This window comes from Pleurodeles waltl, chromosome 4_1 (genome assembly GCF_031143425.1).
Source record: "Pleurodeles waltl isolate 20211129_DDA chromosome 4_1, aPleWal1.hap1.20221129, whole genome shotgun sequence".
In the NCBI taxonomy this organism is placed as follows: Eukaryota; Metazoa; Chordata; class Amphibia; order Caudata; family Salamandridae; genus Pleurodeles; species Pleurodeles waltl.
This window is the reverse complement of record NC_090442.1, coordinates 183,495,879-183,519,047: the sequence shown is the minus strand read 5'-3', so window position 1 is coordinate 183,519,047 and position 23,169 is coordinate 183,495,879. Positions and strand designations below refer to the sequence as shown.

The window sequence follows — 23,169 nt, the reverse complement described above, 5'->3', positions numbered from 1 at the left end:
CTTGCTATAAAGAAAGAGTTGAAGAAAGCTTTGTTGGCTCACTCGATTTCCTTGAGGGTACTTGCCCGTCTGGTGGGCCTCCTAGCATCATCTATTCAGGCCATTTTCCCAGGACCTCTTCACTATCGTGCCCTACAAAGGCTAAAGATTGTTCATCTTCAGAAGGGCCTGATGTACTCCGAGTCGATTGTTCTGTCTCACAAAGCCCGGACGGAGCTTCAATGGTGGCTGAATCATATGGACGCTTGGAATGGCAGAGTGATTTTCGCCTTGGTTCCAGAAGTGGTCATAGAGTCAGATGCCAGCAGATGGGGCTGGGGATTGAGACGGGGTCGTTGGTCTCCGGAGGAGCTTCAACTACAAATCAATTGCCTAGAACTCCTGGCAGGATCTTTTGCAGTGAAGACTTTGTCCCCTTCCAAATCTAAATGTTGTATTCTCCAGAAAATGGACAATATTTCAGCAGTCAACAAGCTGCGGGGAACCCGGTCCAAGATGTTGGCAGAAATTGCCAAAGACTTCTGGAATTTTTGCCTAGCTCGTCAGATTTCTGTGTCAGAGGAATATATTCCAGGGAAAGTGAATATAGTGGCGGGCTGGAATTCCAGGCATCTGAGAGATGCCAGCGATTGGCATCTCCACCCCAAGATATTTCAATTCCTGAATCATCTCTGGGGTCCATGCAAGATAGATCTTTTTGCCTACCGTTTGAATATGCATCTCCCGCTCTTCTTCAGTTGGAGACCGGATCCGAGTGCCCTCAGCTCAGATGCTTTTCTCCAGAACTGGAAAGGGGACGTGCACTTTGCCTTTCCCCCGTTTTCCATGATCCATCAAGTTCTCTTGCACGTCATTCGGAAAGAAGCGGAGTTGATTCTGGTAACACTGTGTTGGAAGGCACAGGCTTGGTTCCCAATGGCGCTGACCTTGTGCTGTGCCACCCCAATTCGAATCCTCCCATCAAGGGACCTATTATTGGATCCAATGGGGAATCGTCACCCCCTGATTCTAGAGAATCAATTGATTCTCATGGCCTGGAGAATATCGGGGGACCCTCTCAAGGTCCGGGAATTTCAGAAGACACTAGATTCTTTCTTTCCCAATCCTTGGCACCTAGTACGCATAAAAGATATGCCTCCGCCTGGAGGAGATGGTTGGATTGGTGCGGTCAAAGGAATGTGGATCCCTTGGGGGCCTCAGTGAAAATGATAGCAAACTTTTTGTCTCACGTTGCATTAAGGACAGTGAATAATTTTAGGTCTGCCATTTCAGCTAAGCATCCTCATGTTGAGGGTAAACCGGTAGGGGAACATCCACTAATTTGTAAGCTATTGCACGGTTTTCGTATGCTTTGCCCTCCTCTTCCAAAATATTAATCTCTTTGGGATGTTAATGTCATTTTAAGATTCTTGGTTGCTTGGCTGGGTAATGAAGGTCTTTCAAGAAAACAACTACCTGCAAAATTGACTATGCTGCTTTGTTTAATTTCATGCAGAAGAGTTTTGGATGTCAAAGCCTTGGACATTGCAGGTCGAGTTTTTACTCCTACGGGAGTATCTTTACGCATCTCTAAACGTACAAAATCCAATTCTAGATGTATTAGCTATCCAGCTTTTAGAGATAACTCCAAACTTTGTGTGGTAAATTGTTTAAAAACTTATGAAGATGCTACTAGAGAGTTGTGAAGAGAAGTAAATGGGCAATTGTTAATTTCCTTGCAGAAGCCTTTTGGCCCAGTTTCCTCGGCGACTTTCTTGAGATGGGTCAGATGGTTGTTGCAAGAAGCAGGAATAGATTTCCATTTTCGGAGCTCATTCTGTTCGGGGAGCTGTGGCTTCTAAGGCTTTCAATTCAGGTTCCAGATTGGAAGATATAATGACAGCAGCTGATTGGTCATCAGATTCTACATTTAAATTGTTCTATCATAAGCCAATTGTTGATGTTGTTTCTAATGTGATCGCTCAGCTTTAAACTAGCATAACCCGAAGTCCCCTGTCCTGACATAGAATAAAAAAAATTCTAGCTTATGCGACAAGAATTTTCAATTCTATTATGGACACGGAGGCGAGGATTATCCCACCCAGGAGCATTTGATTATTATCATATATAAATTCAAAGTATTTTGTCCCACCCTGTATGGATTATACTATGTATTCAGTACTATTTTACAGTAGATTGTTCAAGTATATACAATGTTATACAATATCAGGATGTTACTGTTCTCCTTTCTTCTTTATAGATGAGAAACCGACCTGATAGATGTTGGAACCCTCTGCTAAGAATTGGAAGAGTTTGTGTATTCCTGCACCGTTGTGCAAGTCCTTCTAGGTTCCTGTTTTGGGAATATGTTGTTGTTGGACTCAGTTCTCGAGAATACGTTGGTTCAGGTTCTCTTGCCATGGACGTGCAAAGAAAGAGGAACGACTTTGCTTGCTTTGTACTATATAGAACATAGTGCAGCCTGATTGGAGGGTCATTACGAGGCTTATGTTTATGGGAAATGTAGTTTTTCATGTTTTACTGTTTTTATTGGCTGCTGTGTGTTGCAGTAAAGATAAGAGATTAGCATAATCCTTGCCTCTGTGTCCTTAATAGAATTGAGAATTCTTGTTGCGTAAGCTAGAAAAATGTTGATTCCCTGACGCAGTTGAATTCCAGCATGGGTCACATGAGGCAAGGAAGGAAGCACGGTTTCGGAAGTGACTCCGAATCATAAGATGCTCTCCGTGTATTTGTAAATTCTTGAAAGGTAAAAGAGCACACAGTATTTTTTTGTTGGAAAAAGACATTTTGTTTCTTTGGTTAACCCTAACCCACTGCAGGAAGTCAAACCCTGATACACATAGCTTTTGGCTATGCTAAGAGGGGTTTGGCCACAAGCTCAGCTTTCAAAACAACCCCTGCTGCCAATCCCTGCTACACAGAAGGGATGGCCGACAGAACCAGGCTTTTGGTCTGGCTTTATTATTTTTATACGTTTTTTTTTTATTCACGGATACTAGACTGAATACATGACAAGCATCATGGAAGGCTATCACGCATCCAGGGCAAGCTTCTCCACCCCACACCACCATTGGCGGTTCCAAATCCATATCCACAGATCTGTGATAGGTGATGCATGGTTTGGAAAAGCTTGCACTGGGCTCACAGCATCTGGGCTAGAAGCCTGGTCTAGATTTGTGGTATTCTTTTTGGATCCGTGGATCCCCAATTTAAAAAATGCAAGCAGGTATTCACTGTAGCCTCCTTGGTGTTGCAGACCCCGCTGCCGTTTTTGTGTGGGGGTACAATGGATACCGAAATGGATCTGCAGAGCTTGCAAGTTACTTTAGATTTATATATATATATATATATATATATATATATATATATATATATATATATATATATATATATATATATATATATATATATATATTTACTACATGGGATCCTTTGATGATACTGCCTGGTAGTCAGGGTGTGCCTAGCCTGACCCTTTCATGGCCTTTTAATTTTTTGGTCAGGGACCGTGTCCTGCATTCTGAATTGGCCATCGACATAGCTGCCAAGGTTTCATATTGCTATGTGGGAAATTTTCATAATTTCAGTGTAATTATGAGTGACATTTCAACAACTATGAGTGATACTTTCTTGGGAGCAAAATCAAGCAATGAAAATCAGAAATTACACTAAAATGAGCAATGGGAAACTCCAAGAAGATCGTAAAACTGCTGCAAAGCACCAATATTTCAAAAAGGCTTAGATCAGTTACCATTATATAAAAAAAGATCATTAATGACTGAGTGAGCAACCTCCTGTGGGTCCAGCGCACCGCGGCACCCGCTACCTGCAAGATCCCACTTCAGTTCAGTAACAATTGCAAGGGAGCACAGTGGCTCTACGCCTCGAGTCATTCCGACTCCATAGCTGCCAAGTTTTCACACAGACTGTGAGTGACATTTCAATGATCTCAGTACAGATAAAGTGACATCCAATTGCGAACTGCGTGACACCTAGAGTGACACTTTTTGCACTAGTAAAGCCAAGCAATGAAGTGCACGGGAAGAGACAATTATCGGAAAGGACACCCTTTTGAGTAATGAAAAGTTCTAAAAAATATCTTGAAGCTGCTGCACAACACCTGAAATGGGAGGTCACTAACCTACAACCTCTTGATGAAGTATGTAATATTGCTGAATGCTCATGTAGTATTGCTATGCGTTGTCTCTTTTATGGAGTACCCATTTTTTTGTGGTACAAAAACAATAAAAAGTAGTAAAACATATTGGGGGTCATTCTGACCCCGGCGGTCTGAGACCGCCGGGGCCAGGGTCGGCGGGAGCACTGCCGACAGACCGGCGGTGCCCCGCAGGGCATTCTGACCGCGGCGGTTCGGCCGCGGTCAGATGCGGGAAACCAGCGGTCTCCCGCCGGTTTCCCACTGCCCTGCAGAATCCTCCATGGCGGCGGAGCGCGCTCCGCCGCCATGGGGATTCTGACACCCCCTACCGCCATCCTGTTCCTGGCGGGTCTCCCGCCAGGAACAGGATGGCGGTAGGGGGTGCCGCGGGGCCCCTGGGGGCCCCTGCAGTGCCCATGCCAATGGCATGGGCACTGCAGGGGCCCCCGTAAGAGGGCCCCACAAAGTATTTCAGTGTCTGCTATGCAGACACTGAAATACGCGACGGGTGCCAGTGCACCCGTCGCACCTTCCCACTACGCCGGCTCGTCCTCGTGGGAAGGTTGATTTGCCCTGGGCTGGCGGGCGGCCTTTTGGCGGCCGCCCGCCAGCCCAAGGCAAATCCCAAAATACCCTCAGCGGCCTCCGCCGCCCGCCGAAGTTAGAATCACCCCCATTATTCCCATTAAGATCGCTCCACTGATAGATGCGCATTTACATGTCGGCACGTTGCAATAGGAAGTTAAGATTTGGCCGTGGTCCATAGACGGCACTGTGGATGTAACTTTACTACCATCGGATGGAAACAGAGGGGAATGTGTTTTTCTGTGCAATCTGTTATTTGGTGTCATTGCTGGTCCACTGCTGTTAGCCAGATTCACCAAAAGCAGGGTGACAGAATGGGGTTCAGCTACCTCCATACCGCTTAAGTGTTGTGGGCATCGGCTGGGGAAGCAAACAGACACACAGACCTGGCAGTACCTGGACTGAAGGCTCGTGCGCCTGACCACCTTTGAAGGATGGGTGTCTGTAAGTGCAGGGTCGGCCCTACGGCACAAAGCGCTGCACTGCGACGCCTCCCCAGGGCACTGAAGATCTGTTTGTCTTACTAGTAGCTCTCAAAAGAGAGAGCACCACATACCTACTTTTACCACTGACGACTTAAGCACTTTTGAAATGTGCTCCAGAGGTGATTCATGAATAATACTTAAAGTAAACATATACCGAAATGACATGTTACAAATCAATAAATACTAATTTGTTTCCAGTCCTGTCTAGTATTCTTCGTCAGGCATCTGCAAACTCTTTGAATACAAACTAATGCCCAGTAATTTTTCTCTTAAAAAGTTGACAACTCTAAGGTGACTCCCCTTACAGCTGCATTTCAACAGTGGCAGGGAGTGTGCCTCGAAGCTCAGCGCTTCGCTGGCTAGCTTTGTTTACAGCCTTGAGCTGCGTGTTGTGATACTGCAGCCGGTGCACTGTAAGGATGTGCCCGGGCACATGGAGACCCGCAGGCAGTTCTCCTTGGGAGTTTCTCGCTCACAGAAGTTTTTGTTTCTTACAGGAGCCTCTGCATGCTGCGTTACGGGGCCTGCCCGAGCAGCAGCAATGCCTTCTTGGGAGCGCCAGCAGAAAGGCTGGTAAAATGAAACACCCTATCAGCCCTGCAAGTCAAGCGCGCTGAGGACACTGTGAAGGCAGGTCCGCAAACACACAAAGCGCACGGCCTCCGAGGTCCCACGTGCACTATAGGGCATCAGTTCACACTCTCTCTCTGCCTAGCACCGTGATAAGAAACATAGCGTCTATTCTGCCCACCATTCAGTTCATAGTTGTAGTTCAGTTCCTGCTGTGGAGCACGCTATTAAGAAATTTTGTCGAGACAAACTTTAACATTTGCTGCTAAAAGACACATGAAGGTTACTAAGTACTGTAACTGAAAGGAAATGCTCGCAGACTGACGCACTGAACGTGCTACCAGAACCTGCTTTTCAGAACAAGCACAAGTGTCAACATTTCCTATCAGAGCCTGGAAAAAATAGCTAAAACAAGCCATAGCCACAAAATAACAAGGACATTGTTAAAATGTCAGTAAAAAAACAACTCAGCGCACCAGGCACGTGCTGCTTTGCTGAATGGAGCGCGGCTCCTCCTACCATCTCAGCTTGTGCGAAGCAGCGCAAGCAGGGTGTCAGAAGGCGCTATAAATGGAGTGGTGGCTGGTGACTGAAAGCAGTGGTGGGGCACAAATACAAGACAGAATTGCACCTTGTGAGAGAGCCTCACTACCCACGTATTTCCATTCACCTACTCACCCACTGCCTTTGGTCACCTACCCTTTACTCATCCACATTGTCATCCACTGCCATTCACACAACTCTGATACACAGACACCCACATTTTCTCAGCCACTCAGTCAAGCCCTGCAAACACATTCAAACAAACACACATTGCCTCACCCATCCAGTATCCAGCAGTTTCAGTGATAAAAGCTACGCTTTTATTTGAGCTGCAGATTACATGTTTAATATGACATATCACGTCATTAGTCTGCAGAAGAAATAAAACAATAACTAGCCATGATAAATTACTGGAACCATTACTGCCATTGAGAGATGAAATCACCTACAGAGGCAGTGAAAGGAGAGGAGACCTGAGAGAACAGATTCTTTTCTTATTGTCTGTAAAAAAGATAGAGCTCCAACTTACTTGTGTGCAGGGTAGTCTTTGGCATATTTATGACTTGAGGTCTTCAGGTCACACTCCTGTCTCCCGGAGAGCCCTGGATGGAGTTATTTATTGTATTTATTCCATTTCTCTGCCACAGACTGCTTGTAATGCAGGAAAAGGGGATTTTCTTTGTGCAATGCCACATTCTTTAAAAAAAATGTGACCTCTGGTAGTAGACCCTACTGATCACACCCCACCTTTTGAGTAAATAGGAAAGGGTGGAGAATAATATGGGAGTGACATGAAGTTTTCAGAAACCTGGGCTGAACAAAAAACACTCCAGGCTGTTTACTATCAGGGATTCTGGTGGAGGAGGAGATAAGCCAGGGAAGTCACTGCGTTCTGAGAAAACGTAAGGGCTTTGCGTGGGCAAGCCCTGTCAGCCCTACTGTGCAGCTTTCAGCCACATACTGATGCAGGCGCAGTGGGGCTTTTCAAAGTGCACATCTTTCACTCGGAAAATGTTGTGCAGAAAATGTTTTACTTTCATCATGTAATTAAATATATGCTTCACTAGAGAGGCCAGAAAGGGCTAGGGGCGCAGCCCCTTAGTCCTTGAACACCAGCCGCCCCTGTATAAATGCATGAAATGCATTTTAGTGCAGTGATGTGGACCACAACACTAAGTTGCGTTAGTCTAACGCCTGATGCGTGGTACTTGGCAGAGCTCCATCACAAGAGAAATTCTCCTCTTGTGGCAGCCAATCAGATCTACAGCATCAACTCTGGTACCCTTGAATCGAAAGGACAGCAGGAGAAAAGGCTCTCTCTGACAACTGCATTTCTTTTCTTTTAATTTCTGGATTCACAGAGGATCTTCAAATCCCCAATCGCACAGATAAAAACAAAAGTGTAAACAATTTAAAACCTGCTTAGCAACTTTAATAAAATGCTTATTTATATCTCAATAACCACTGAACAGATTTACACCAAACCAGCAAAGGCCTGCTTCATTTCATGCCAAGTTTGGTATAAATCTGTTTAGTGGTTTAGGCTATAGGCACGATCAACATTTCCTATGGGAGCAAAAATGAAGAGACAAATCTTTTTTTACCCCTTTAACTTTTTTCATTGCATGGCTGTGCACAAAAATTGGCATGTTAGACCTTAGATAACTATGCAAGCGCTTGCCAAATTTAGAGTCAATCAGACCTTGAGAACACAAGTTATGAGCAATCAAACATGCCATTTTAATTGTAAGGACTGGTCCAAACATAACTGCACAGTAGTGACTGCTAGTGTGTAACAATGATCGTGTGAACTAAAATGGGTCATTTTACCTACACAAGTCACAGAATATTCATCATGAAAGTACAAGGGGTGTGCCAGGAGTCTTTATAAGTTGTTTGAAAGTTTCGTGAAGTCTAAGGTGGAGTGGAGAATGTGTCAAGGAGTGTACATGTAAGCTAAGGCACAGTTTTGCATACGTTTTGCATAAGTGAAATGAAAAGATAACACAGTAATACTATTGGAGGGTGATCCCCTATCTTAATACTATGTTCTAAGGGGGCACCTAATGGGGTAGAGATGCCAAGCTAGCAGCTGAGGATAACTGTGAAAGAAGGACATGCAGTAATGAAAGTGCCCACTTGTAATATAGTCACTCAAAATAAGGAAACCTTATCACACAAGGAGGTAATTAACCTACTTACTGGATAGTGAGGTTTGGGCTGCAAAGCAGCGCCATGTTCAGGATTCAGAATAGTGGGGTTTGGATAGGAGGACTCCACGTTCAGTAATTAAGAAACAACTATCTCTTCACTACAGTTCTGATCAGAAGGAAAACCTGCAAATAATGAGAGGGAAAACAGAGCAAATGCCTTGGCACTGAAGCCCTCATTACGAGTGTGGCGGTCTTACTGCTGCCGGGCCAGTGGTGAAGACCGCCATATTATGACTGCGGCAGTTTGGCCGAAGCCAAACCGCCACAATGCCGCAGATACCGCCAGGGCGGTCGGACCGCCGGGCCGGAGGTGAGTACCTCTGGTCCGGCGGCAGCCATAAGACCACTGGCTGTATTGCAAGTAGACACACCGCCAGGCTTTTCGTGGCAGTCGCACCACCATGAAAAGCCTGGCGGTAACGCACCCAGCAACAGGAATCCCTAGTCCTGTTGCCGGCACACCCCCCCACACGTCCACACACTTGCAAACACCCTCCCCACCCATCCACACACTTGCAAACACCCCCCCTACAGACCGCACTCACACACTGACATACAAACACCCCCACTCATCCACACACCTTCATACATGCACCCCCACTCATCCGCACACCTTCATACACGCAACCCCTCTCATCAACACACTCGCTCTCACACTGACATACACGCACCCCCACTCGCTCTCATACTGACATACACGCACGCCCACTCATCAACACACTCCCTGACATACAACCCCACTAGCTCGCATGCACCCGTACAAACACCCCTACTCGCATGCATCCCAATACACACACCTATTCACTCGCACCCCGACACCCCCCTTCCGTCCGCTTCCATTCAGACACACACACTCTCCACGCGCACATGCATACACACACGCACTCATGCACACCCATACCGCTACACATACACGCACACACCACACACATGCACCCAGCACTCCCCCCTGCCCCCCTTTTGGACAGTCCACCTACCTATCTGGGCGAGGTTGTCGTACAGGAGGAGATGGGTGTCGGCGTTTCCACCACCAGTGCTGCACCGCCGTGCAGGAACCGCAGTGCCGTATTACGTCTCGTAATACGGTTGGCGGAGTCCTTTTGGCGTGGCGGGGGAACCGCCTGTCACCCGCCGTTGGTCAGGCCGACAGAATCCTTGGGTGACTCCAAATAAGGCAGTCTTTGGACCGCCAACACTGGCAGTCTTTGGGTGCCCGCGACTTCGGCGGACTTTCCACATTTTTAGTAATGGGGTATGTAATCTGCACTCACCATTTAGAAATGGCCTGTTTGTCATGGTGCTTTGGGAAGTAAAACAGACATATGTAGCACTCACTTTAAGATGTGTGAATATGTGAGATACTAAAAAAATGGTGGCTATCACCTCTTTCGAATCAAGGACACCATAAAGATAGTATATATAATGCACAGCCTTCATTACGGGGGAGGAAGCCAACGTAGCTCGAAAAGTACCTATGACCTTTCTCACAATTGCACGCAGTGTACAGATCTGGGCTTCTGCCATGTGCATCCATCATCATGGGACAGGTGAACACGATATGACAAAATGTGCGGGATTATCTTCGTGGTTTCGGGTCATGGAAGATGACAGCGGCCAACTGATACAAACAACGTGTTTGGTTCATGACAGCAGTCACATACCTAGCACTGACTGCTGTAAATTGATTAGAGAGCATTGCCGTTTTTGTCAGCTGATGCAAGGGAACCTGAAAGGAGTTGTAGCTAAACCTGGGGTAGAATGGTTTCCAGGCTCCAATTCTTCAACCAGAGGTATGATAAGTGTGAAATAGAGATACTTCAAGGGAGGTACATAAGAGGCAACCGCATGGAGATAGAAATTAATCCAGTCAAGACAAAAATATAAGAACTTTATTATTAATGACTTCTCATCGGTCGGACATTAACCAAGTTTTGGAATAAAGCTACGAAGTGGTAGTTATCACTGTCAGTTGCTTGATTTGGCTGTTTGAAATCTTTTAGTAGGTGGGTTCATGGATCTTTTTAATCCTTGTTCTCTGTAAATCATTCTAGGGTGAAGTACATGCCAGACATCGTGAAAAGCTAAATAAATACCAGTTATAATTGTTAAATGCGCATGAGGAGATTAAGATTTACTCTCTATTTAGAGATTTTGTAAAGCATTTTATACTGCTGGTTCAGTCACCCCAGTGCACTTTGTCGAATGGGGAAGCAGGAGTTGCATAGACACAAAAGAAAACATGGTGTTTAAACATGATAACGGGAGGGCGATATAAGGTCTCATGGGTTGCAGGAGGCACGATTTACTTAAGGCACAAGGCTTGTGTGCTTTTGCAATCATTAATGATTAAGACAGTGAACACTACTAATGTCACTGTCCAGTTGAAATATCAGTTAAATAATGAATAATTTCATCAACTTAAAATGTGCAAAAGTAAGAGGCAAAAAGAAAACAAAAGAAGGGCCATATGGGCAAATGGAGCTAAGGCAGAACTGAAATGCAAAAAAAAAGACAAACGAAAAATGGAAACATGACAGTCAAATTGGGGTTTTGAGTGCATAATTCAAAATAAGTTACCCCTAACATGTACAGAGTAGAGGTTGTATACCGTCACTTTGGGGTTCATGACTGCCTAACCTTAGACAAGGAATGTGTGATCTCTGAATGTACTAATTAGAGCTTTTTAGGAGAAACATTATTTTATACATTAAGACAGATGTCTTATACAAGTGGTGTCAAATGTGAGAGCAAGAGCCATGCCTGAGTTCTAGTATATATATGTGAGATACATTTAAATATGCTAAATGTAAGTGCTACTCATATAAATGGTCAGTGAATATCCTTAAAATATGCAGGCTCTGGGGTAAACAATATGTGAGAACGTTGCTCGGGACCTTTGATGAAAGTGTGACTACATGCTGACCTCCGCACACTGCCTATTAGGCTAATAGCAGATACTTAAAACAAAAAACAGACTGAGAAAGGGCCTCTGAAGGTTGAGTAAGTGTGTAGCATGTAAGAATGATTGTATGAATGCAAGACACTGATGTACCAAAATAGGTGCAACAAAATTTCGATTTTCTTAATCTATTAGTAGGGATCTAAGTAGTTTGGTCCTGGAGAAGGCCTAGTGACCAGACCAGGGCACCCTAGGGCTGAAACATGTAGACCAGAGGTTGATGCAAAAAGCATAATGGAAACTCTAGAAGCATCAATACCTTGTTTTTAACCTTGTCTAGAGACCCAGAAAATAAAGGAATAGTACAAGCAGTAGGGGGCAGCCTGAGGCAATTTTTACATTTTGATCTTGTCTTCCTAAAATAAGTTATAATTCAAAGAGCTACCTTGGGCTTACATGGTTGAGCCTACCCATAGATGTTATTAATATCTGTGGTGAGCGCTCTATGATGAAGCATGCCACTAGAGTGAGAACACAGTGGGGGAGAGTCCTAAAGAATAAAGCAATAGGGTTGCTGGGGTGGGTCACACTAGGCTGAAAGGTCCCATCAGGATGTGGCACTCCTATCTGATGTAAGGAGTACCCTGAAAATATGTAATCGAGTCTCACAGAAATGCAGCAAAAGCTGTTTATAGTAAGCATACCTATATGAGCAGAACAGAAGGGATCAGATCATGATCTGGTTGGGCAATGCACAACAAATGCACGCCTGCTAAAAGGAGTCAATGCACACTCAACTCTGTGCAGCAATAGATGAGCAGAAATGTGAAACAATCTCTTCTATATTTGTAGTAGCCAAATCATAAATTTGTTAAGTTTCTTTTAACATAATCGGCTCAGCAACGCACAGGTGTGCTCTCTCTCATCAGTGTAGTTGGTTTTAAGAAATGTACACAATATAAAGACTCACGTAGGTTCTTGCAGAATTTCCAAATATGATAGAAGCAGATCTCCACTGGTTCCCTGGGATTTTCTGAACTGGAGTCTGCTTGGTAAACATATGGCTGTGAAGCTGGGAAATGGAATAATAGCACAAAATTAACTATCAGTTTATAAAACAAAAAGACGGATAGCACTAGTCCAAGAAATAACACTTATATTGAATCTCCCCTCTAGAAGAACCCTACAAACAGTTTATGTAATATGCAACACTTTGTGCCATTACACTTCTCAATATTTCACATACATTTTACGAAAAAGACAACAACATCAGCGCTTAGGCATCACAATACTTAATACAAAGTTTACACATTACATAAAACCTCCAACTCTTTCACCTCAAGGTACTCTAAAGACAGGATGAAAAATGTATTTACCTGTAATACTTGTTTTACAGCCTAGTTGTATATCATTCATTCACCTTTTTTCCACCTCGAACTGACTGTCTCCCATTGACATTGTTACAAACGATGTAAATATTTGACTAGGAATTACATTAGAAACAATGGCATAAATACATCCTAATAATTATAACAAGAGACCTGTCATCCTTGGTTCTCAATGCCATTTTGAAATATAATATAATAAATATCTATGATGCCAGTAAAATGCTTTTCCTACTGTTGCTTAGACTGGAGTGGGATTAGTAAATGTGACCCATTCGAAACCCAACACCTTCCTTACTGTTGCGTAAACTGGAATAGGAATAGTAGATGTGGCCCCTTGGAAATCCAACACTATAGTAGATGTAGCCCCTTGGCAATCCAACGCTTTCCCTACTGTTGATTAAAATAGGTTTTAAATATTTATTATAGTGTTTTTTTATTATTATTTTTATATTTTAGTAATATTTATGTTATTTGTAGAGAAATTATTTGTACTGTATTTATTTCAATAATATATATTTTTACACATATTGTTTCAATTAACTTTTATTATATTATTTATAAAACGTAAAATTATTAAATATGAATATATGTTAGCTAAATTATGTTATATAAATGATTTCTTTCAATTTATTGTACACTATAATTAAATACATGTTATTTAATATGCTACTTTCAATCTTTTATTTATGTAAAGTAATTTAATATATATATAATTGTAGGAAAGTACCATCTTGCCTGGCATGTTACCCCCATTTTTCACTGTATATATGTTGTTTTAGTTGTATGTGTCACTGGGACCCTGGTAACCCAGGGCCCCAGTGCTCATAAGTGTGCCTGAATGTGTTACCTGTGTAGTGACTAACTGTCTCACTGAGGCTCTGCTAATCAGAACCTCAGTGGTTATGCTCTCTCATTTCTTTCCAAATTGTCACTAACAGGCTAGTGACCATTTTTACCAATTTACATTGGCTTACTGGAACACCCTTATAATTCCCTAGTATATGGTACTGAGGTACCCAGGGTATTGGGGTTCCAGGAGATCCCTATGGGCTGCAGCATTTCTTTTGCCACCCATAGGGAGCTCTGACAAATCTTACACAGGCCTGCCACTGCAGCCTGAGTGAAATAACGTCCACGTTATTTCACAGCCATTTTACACTGCACTTAAGTAACTTATAAGTCACCTATATGTCTAACCTTTACCTGGTAAAGGTTAGGTGCAAAGTTACTTAGTGTGAGGGCACCCTGGCACTAGCCAAGGTGCCCCCACATTGTTCAGAGCCAATTCCCTGAACTTTGTGAGTGCGGGGACACCATTACACGCGTGCACTACATATAGGTCACTACCTATATGTAGCTTCACAATGGTAACTCCGAATATGGCCATGTAACATGTCTATGATCATGGAATTGCCCCCTCTATGCCATCCTGGCATAGTTGGCACAATCCCATGATCCCAGTGGTCTGTAGCACAGACCCTGGTACTGCCAAACTGCCCTTCCTGGGGTTTCACTGCAGCTGCTGCTGCTGCCAACCCCTCAGACAGGCAGCTGCCCTCCTGGGGTCCAGCCAGGCCTGGCCCAGGATGGCAGAACAAAGAACTTCCTCTGAGAGAGGGTGTGACACCCTCTCCCTTTGGAAAATGGTGTGAAGGCAGGGGAGGAGTAGCCTCCCCCAGCCTCTGGAAATGCTTTGTTGGGCACAGATGTGCCCAATTCTTCATAAGCCAGTCTACACCGGTTCAGGGACCCCTTAGCCCCTGCTCTGGCGCGAAACTGGACAAAGGAAAGGGGAGTGACCACTCCCCTGACCTGCACCTCCCCTGGGAGGTGTCCAGAGCTCCTCCAGTGTGCTCCAGACCTCTGCCATCTTGGAAACAGAGGTGCTGCTGGCACACTGGACTGCTCTGAGTGGCCAGTGCCACCAGGTGACGTCAGAGACTCCTTGTGATAGGCTCCTTCAGGTGTTGCTAGCCTATCCTCTCTCCTAGGTAGCCAAACCCTCTTTTCTGCCTATTTAGGGTCTCTGTCTCTGGGGAAACTTTAGATAACGAATGCAAGAGCTCATCCGAGTTCCTCTGCATCTCTCTCTTCACCTTCTGATAAGGAAACGACCGCTGACCGCGCTGGAAGCCTGCAAACCTGCAACATAGTAGCAAAGACGACTACTGCAACTCTGTAACGCTGATCCTGCCGCCTTCTCGACTGTTTTCCTGCTTGTGCATGCTGTGGGGGTAGCCTGCCTCCTCTCTGCACCAGAAGCTCTGAAGAAATCTCCTGTGGGTCGACGGAATCTTCCCCCTGCAACCGCAGGCACCAAAAAGCTGCATTACCGGTCCCTTGGGTCTCCTCTCAGCACGACGAGCGAGGTCCCTCGAATCCAGCGACGCTGTCCAAGTGACCCCCACAGTCCAGTGACTCTTCAGCCCAAGTTTGGTGGAGGTAAGTCCTTGCCTCACCTCGCTGGGCTGCATTGCTGGGAACCGCGACTTTGCAGCTACTCCGGCCCCTGTGCACTACCGGCGGAAATCCTTTGTGCACAGCCAAGCCTGGGTCCACGGCACTCTAACCTGCATTGCACGACTTTCTAAGTTGGTCTCCGGCGACGTGGGACTCCTTTGTGCAACTTCGGCGAGCACCGTTTCACGCATCCTCGTAGTGCCTGTTTCTGGCACTTCTCCGGGTGCTACCTGCTTCAGTGAGGGCTCTTTGTCTTGCTCGACGTCCCCTCTCTCTTCGGGTCCAATTTGCGACCTCCTGGTCCCTCCTGGGCCCCAGCAGCGTCCAAAAACGCTAACCGCACGATTTGCAGCTAGCAAGGCTTGTTAGCGTCCTTTCGGCGGGAAAACACTTCTGCTCGACTCTCCACGGCGAGAGGGATCCGTCCACCAAAGGGGAAGTCTCTAGCCCTTTTCGTTCCTGCAGAAACCTCAGCTTCTTCTGTCCAGTCGAAGCTTCTTTGCACCCGCAGCTGGCATTTCCTGGGCATCTGCCCATCTCCGACTTGCTTGTGACTTTTGGACTTGGTCCCCTTGTTCCACAGGTACCCTAGATTGGAAATCCACAGTTGTTGCATTGCTGGTTTGTGTCTTTCCTGCATTATTCCTCTAACACGACTACTTTGTCCTTAGGGGAACTTTAGTGCACTTTGCACTCACTTTTCAGGGTCTTGGGGAGGGTTATTTTGCTAACTCTCACTATTTTCTAATAGTCCCAGCGACCCTCTACAAGGTCACATAGGTTTGGGGTCCATTCGTGGTTCGCATTCCACTTTTGGAGTATATGGTTTGTGTTGCCCCTATCCCTATGTTTCCCCTTTGCATCCTATTGTAACTATACATTGTTTGCACTGTTTTCTAAGACTATACTGCATATTTTTGCTATTGTGTATATATATCTTGTGTATATTTCCTATCCTCTCACTGAGGGTACACTCTAAGATACTTTGGCATATTGTCATAAAAATAAAGTACCTTTATTTTTAGTATAACTGTGTATTGTGTTTTCTTATGATATTGTGCATATGACACTAAGTGGTACTGTAGTAGCTTCACACGTCTCCTAGTTCAGCCTAAGCTGCTCTGCTAAGCTACCATTATCTATCAGCCTAAGCTGCTAGACACCCTATACACTAATAAGGGATAACTGGGCCTGGTGCAAGGTGCAAGTACCCCTTGGTACTCACTACAAGCCAGTCCAGCCTCCTACATTGGTTGTGCAGTGGTGGGATAAGTGCTTGAGACTACTTACCACTCTTGTCATTGTACTTTTCATAAGAGAAAAATATACAAAACAAGGTCAGTGTATATACACATAGCCAAAATGTTTTGCATTTCCTCTTTTCACTCTTTTCTAAGTGCTGAAAAGTACTCCTAAACTTTCAAAAAGTTCTTAAAAGTTTAAAAAGTGTTTTTCTGTCTTTCCAAAAAGTTGTGAAAACTTTTTTCTCTTTTTCTATCACTTTAACTCTCTCTAAAAAATGTCTGGCACAGGCCAAAGTGTTGATCTGTCCAAACTTGCATATGACAACCTTAGCTGGAAAAGAGCAAGGAGTCTCTGTATAGAGAGAGGTTTGAGTGTAGGGAAGAATCCTTCCTTGGAACTGTTACTAAACATGCTTAGAGAACAGGATAAGGCCATAGGTGCCCCATCTGTTGAAAAAGTACCTAATAGTTCCCAATCTGATTCAGGGACTCCCCCAGGAAAAGATTCAGGAAAGAAACTTCCTAGCCTGCCCATTACTAGACAATCTAGCATAGATGGTAATGATGATGAGCCACACCAAATAAATAGTGTTGTCTCACATCATAGCAAAAGCATTTATTCTCACCATACTGGTAGTAATGTTTCTGTAAACCAAGCTGTTAGGGTGCCTTCTGTAAGGGACAGGTCTCCTTCTGTTCATTCCCATCATAGCTCTGTTTCTAGAAATGTCCCTCCCACCAACCCTGATGACAGAATGTTAGAGAGGGAACTCAATAAGTTGAGGGTGGAACAAACCAGACTGAAGCTTAAAAAGCAACAGCTGGATTTGGATAGACAGTCTTTTGAATTAGAGAAGGAAAGACAGAAGTTGGGTTTAGATACCCATGGTGGCAGCAGCAGTATTCCCCATAGTCATCCTGCAAAAGAGCATGATTCCAGGAATCTGCACAAGATAGTTCCCCCTTATAAGGAGGGGGATGACATTAACAAGTGGTTTGCTGCACTTGAGAGGGCCTGTGTTGTACAGGATGTCCCTCAAAGGCAGTGGGCTGCTATCCTATGGCTATCATTTAGTGGAAAAGGTAGGGATAGGCTCCTTACTGTGAAAGAAAATGATGCTAATAATTTCCAAGTTCTTAAGAATGCACTCCTGGATGGTTATGGCTTAACCACTGAACAGTACAGGATAAAGTTCAGAGAGACCAAAAAGGAGTCTTCACAAGACTGGGTTGATTTCATTGACCAGGCAGTGAAAGCCTTGGAGGGGTGGTTACATGGCAGTAAAGTTACTGATTATGACAGCCTGTATAACTTGATCCTGAGAGAGCATATTCTTAATAATTGTGTGTCTGATTTGTTGCACCAGTACTTGGTGGACTCTGATCTGACCTCTCCCCAAGAATTGGGAAAGAAGGCAGACAAATGGGTCAGAACAAGAGTGAACAGAAAAGTTCATACAGGGGGTGACAAAGATGGCAACAAAAAGAAGGATGGTAAGTCTTCTGACAAGGGTGGGGACAAATCTAAAAATGAGTCTTCATCAGGCCCACAAAAACACTCTGGTGGGGGTGGTGGGTCCAAATCCTCCTTTAATCAGAACAAGGAAAAGAAACCATGGTGCTATTTATGTAAAATAAAAGGCCATTGGACAACAGATCCCAGTTGTCCAAAGAAAGGCACCACAGCTCCTACCACTACAACCCCTACTGCTACACCTAGTGTCCCTACTAATAGCAGTGGTGGTGGGAGCAAACCTACTAATAGCCAATCCAAGGGAGTAGCTGGGCTCACTTTTGGTAATTTAGTTGGGGTTGGTCTGATTAGGGAGACCACAGAGGCTACTTTAGTCTCTGAAGGGGCTATTGATTTAGCCACTTTGGTTGCTTGCCCCCATAACTTGGAGAAGTACAAGCAACTAACCCTAATAAATGGTGTTGAGGTCCAGGCCTACAGGGACACAGGTGCCAGTGTCACAATGGTGATTGAGAAACTGGTGCACCCTGAACAACACATACTTGGACACCAGTACCAAGTAACCGATGCTCACAACATAACACAAAGCCACCCCATGGCTGTTGTAAATCTCAACTGGGGGGGGGGTAACTGGTCCAAAGAAAGTTGTGGTAGCTTCAGATTTACCTGTAGACTGTCTATTAGGGAATGATTTGGAGACATCAGCTTGGTCAGATGTGGAGTTGGAGGCCCATGCAGCAATGCTGGGCATCCCAGGGCATATTTTTGCTTTGACAAGGGCTCAGGCCAAAAAGCAAAAAGGACAGGGAAGCTTGGATCCTGGAACAATGGACCAAGTGCTCCCTAAAGCTAGGGCTAGTAGAAGCAAACCACTTCCTACTATCCCTCCCTCTACAGTGGATTCTACTTCTGAGGAAGAAGAATTCCCTCCCTGTGCAGAACCTACACCAGAGGAGCTGGAAGCAGACACTGCTGAGCTTTTGGGTGAAGGGGGGCCTGCCAGAGAGGAGCTGAGTGTGGCACAGCAAACCTGTCCCACATTAGAGGGTCTCAGACAGCAAGCTGTCAAACAGGCTAATGGGGATGTCAGTGACTCTCACAGAGTTTACTGGGAGGACAACCTCTTGTACACTGAGCATAGGGATCCTAAACCTGGAGCTGCCAGGAGATTAGTGATTCCTCAGGAGTACAGAAAGTTCCTCCTAACACTGGCACATGACATTCCCTTAGCTGGGCACCTAGGACAAATGAAAACTTGGGACAGGCTTGTTCCCCTGTTTCATTGGCCTAGGATGTCTGAGGACACAAAGGAATTTTGTAAGTCCTGTGAAACCTGTCAAGCCAGTGGCAAGACAGGTGGCACCCCAAAGGCACCCCTTATTCCACTGCCTGTGGTTGGGGTTCCCTTTGAAAGGGTAGGGGTTGACATAGTTGGCCCCCTTGACCCTCCTACTGCTTCAGGCAATAGGTTTATCTTGGTGGTAGTGGACCATGCCACAAGATACCCTGAAGCAATTCCTTTAAGGACCACTACAGCTCCTGCAGTGGCAAAGGCCCTCCTGGGAATATTTTCCAGGGTGGGCTTCCCAAAGGAAGTAGTATCAGACAGAGGAAGCAATTTCATGTCTGCATACTTAAAGGCCATGTGGAAGGAGTGTGGTGTAACGTACAAGTTCACAACACCCTATCATCCACAAACAAATGGACTGGTGGAGAGATTTAATAAAACTCTCAAAGGCATGATTATGGGTCTCCCTGAAAAACTCCGCAGGAGATGGGATATCCTTCTACCATGCCTCCTTTTTGCCTACAGGGAGGTACCCCAGAAAGGAGTGGGCTTCAGCCCCTTTGAACTTCTTTTTAGGGGTCCACTCACACTTGTAAAGGAGGGTTGGGAAACAACCTTTAAAAGCTCCTAAGCAGGATATTGTGGATTATGTACTTGGCCTCAGATCAAGGATGGCTGAGTACATGAAAAAGGCCAGTAAAAACCTTCAGGCCAGCCAAGAGCTCCAGAAGCAATGGCATGATCAGAAGGCTGTTTTGGTTCAGTACCAACCAGGGCAGAAAGTGTGGGTCTTGGAGCCTGTGGCCCCAAGAGCACTCCAAGATAAATGGAGTGGGCCCCACACAATTGTTGAAAAGAAGGGTAAAGTCACCTACTTGGTTGACTTAGGCACTGCCAGGAGTCCCCTTAGGGTGCTCCATGTCAACCGCCTGAAACCCTACTATGACAGGGCTGATCTCACCCTGCTCATGGCAACAGATGAGGGACAGGAAGAAGATAGTGATCCTCTACCTGATCTCTTCTCTTCCACAGATCAAGATGCTCTTGTGGAAGGTGTCGTTTTGGCTGATTGTCTTACTGCTGAGCAGAAAGACAATTGCATAAATCTCCTAGGACAATTTTCAGAACTCTTCTCTACTGTGCCAGGCACCACTTCTTGGTGTGAGCACACTATAGATACTGGAGACAGTTTACCTGTCAAAAGTAAGATCTATAGGCAGCCTGACCATGTCAGGGACTGCATAAAGAATGAAGTTCAGAAAATGTTGGAACTAGGAGTGGTTGAGCACTCTGACAGTCCATGGGCTTCCCCTGTGGTACTGGTACCAAAACCCAATTCTAAAGATGGAAAGAAGGAAATGCGGTTTTGTGTAGACTATAGAGGTCTCAACTTGGTAACCAAAACTGATGCTCACCCTATACCCAGGGCAGATGAGCTTATAGATACACTGGCATCTGCCAAGTATCTAAGCACTTTTGATTTGACTGCAGGGTATTGGCAGATCAAATTATCAGAAGATGCTAAATCTAAGACTGCATTTTCTACCATTGGAGGACATTACCAGTTTACTGTAATGCCTTTTGGTTTGAAAAATGCACCTGCCACTTTTCAGAGGTTGGTGAAGCTTTCAGTGCAGCATATTTGGACGATATAGCTGTCTTTAGCTCCAGCTGGGATGATCACCTGGTCCACCTATGGAAAGTTTTGGAGGCCCTGCAAAAGGCAGGCCTCACTATCAAGGCTTCAAAGTGCCAGATAGGGCAGGGTAAGGTGGTTTATCTGGGACACCTTGTTGGTGGGGAACAGATTGCACCACTTCAGGGGAAAATCCAAACAATTATTGATTGGGTTCCCCCTACCACTCAGACTCAGGTGAGAGCCTTCCTAGGCCTCACTGGGTACTACAGGAGGTTCATTAAGAACTATGGCTCCATTGCAGCCCCTCTTAATGACCTCACATCCAAGAAAATGCCTAAAAAGGTATTATGGACAGCAAACTGTCAGAAAGCTTTTGAGGAGCTGAAGCAGGCCATGTGCTCTGCACCTGTCCTGAAAAGCCCTTGTTACTCTAAAAAATTCTATGTCCAAACTGATGCATCTGAATTAGGAGTAGGGGCAGTCCTATCACAACTTAATTCTGAGGGCCAGGATCAACCTGTTGCTTTTATTAGTAGGAGGTTGACCCCTAGAGAAAAGCGTTGGTCTGCCATTGAGAGGGAGGCCTTTGCTGTGGTCTGGGCTCTGAAGAAGTTGAGGCCATACCTGTTTGGCACTCACTTCATTGTTCAGACAGACCACAAACCTCTACTTTGGCTAAAACAAATGAAAGGGGAAAATCCTAAATTGTTGAGGTGGTCCATATCCCTACAGGGAATGGACTATACAGTGGAACATAGACCTGGGAGTAGCCACTCCAATGCAGATGGACTCTCCAGATATTTCCACTTAGACAATGAAGACTCATCAGGTCATGGCTAGTCTTATTGTCCTTCGTTTGGGGGGGGGGGTTGTGTAGGAAAGTACCATCTTGCCTGGCATGTTACCCCCATTTTTCACTGTATATATGTTGTTTTAGTTGTATGTGTCACTGGGACCCTGGTAACCCAGGGCCCCAGTGCTCATAAGTGTGCCTGAATGTGTTACCTGTGTAGTGACTAACTGTCTCACTGAGGCTCTGCTAATCAGAACCTCAGTGGTTATGCTCTCTCATTTCTTTCCAAATTGTCACTAACAGGCTAGTGACCATTTTTACCAATTTACATTGGCTTACTGGAACACCCTTATAATTCCCTAGTATATGGTACTGAGGTACCCAGGGTATTGGGGTTCCAGGAGATCCCTATGGGCTGCAGCATTTCTTTTGCCACCCATAGGGAGCTCTGACAAATCTTACACAGGCCTGCCACTGCAGCCTGAGTGAAATAACGTCCACGTTATTTCACAGCTATTTTACACTGCACTTAAGTAACTTATAAGTCACCTATATGTCTAACCTTTACCTGGTAAAGGTTAGGTGCAAAGTTACTTAGTGTGAGGGCACCCTGGCACTAGCCAAGGTGCCCCCACATTGTTCAGAGCCAATTCCCTGAACTTTGTGAGTGCGGGGACACCATTACACGCGTGCACTACATATAGGTCACTACCTATATGTAGCTTCACAATGGTAACTCCGAATATGGCCATGTAACATGTCTATGATCATGGAATTGCCCCCTCTATGCCATCCTGGCATAGTTGGCACAATCCCATGATCCCAGTGGTCTGTAGCACAGACCCTGGTACTGCCAAACTGCCCTTCCTGGGGTTTCACTGCAGCTGCTGCTGCTGCCAACCCCTCAGACAGGCAGCTGCCCTCCTGGGGTCCAGCCAGGCCTGGCCCAGGATGGCAGAACAAAGAACTTCCTCTGAGAGAGGGTGTGACACCCTCTCCCTTTGGAAAATGGTGTGAAGGCAGGGGAGGAGTAGCCTCCCCCAGCCTCTGGAAATGCTTTGTTGGGCACAGATGTGCCCAATTCTGCATAAGCCAGTCTACACCGGTTCAGGGACCCCTTAGCCCCTGCTCTGGCACGAAACTGGACAAAGGAAAGGGGAGTGACCACTCCCCTGACCTGCACCTCCCCTGGGAGGTGTCCAGAGCTCCTCCAGTGTGCTCCAGACCTCTGCCATCTTGGAAACAGAGGTGCTGCTGGCACACTGGACTGCTCTGAGTGGCCAGTGCCACCAGGTGACGTCAGAGACTCCTTGTGATAGGCTCCTTCAGGTGTTGCTAGCCTATCCTCTCTCCTAGGTAGCCAAACCCTCTTTTCTGGCTATTTAGGGTCTCTGTCTCTGGGGAAACTTTAGATAACGAATGCAAG

At 45.4% G+C, this 23,169-nt stretch overlaps 1 protein-coding gene across 3 annotated transcripts in view; it reads right to left on the bottom strand.

Moving 5' to 3' along the window:
* The window catches only part of LOC138287527 (protein mono-ADP-ribosyltransferase PARP12-like), a 271,292-nt gene that overhangs the window by 109,730 nt on the left and 138,393 nt on the right, over positions 1-23,169 (bottom strand). For all 3 annotated transcript variants that reach the window (XM_069228001.1, XM_069227999.1, XM_069228000.1), the window contains one exon: positions 12,428-12,529. In XM_069228001.1, coding sequence (XP_069084102.1) covers positions 12,428-12,529 — 102 coding nt within the window. The remainder of the gene's footprint in view (positions 1-12,427; positions 12,530-23,169) is intronic.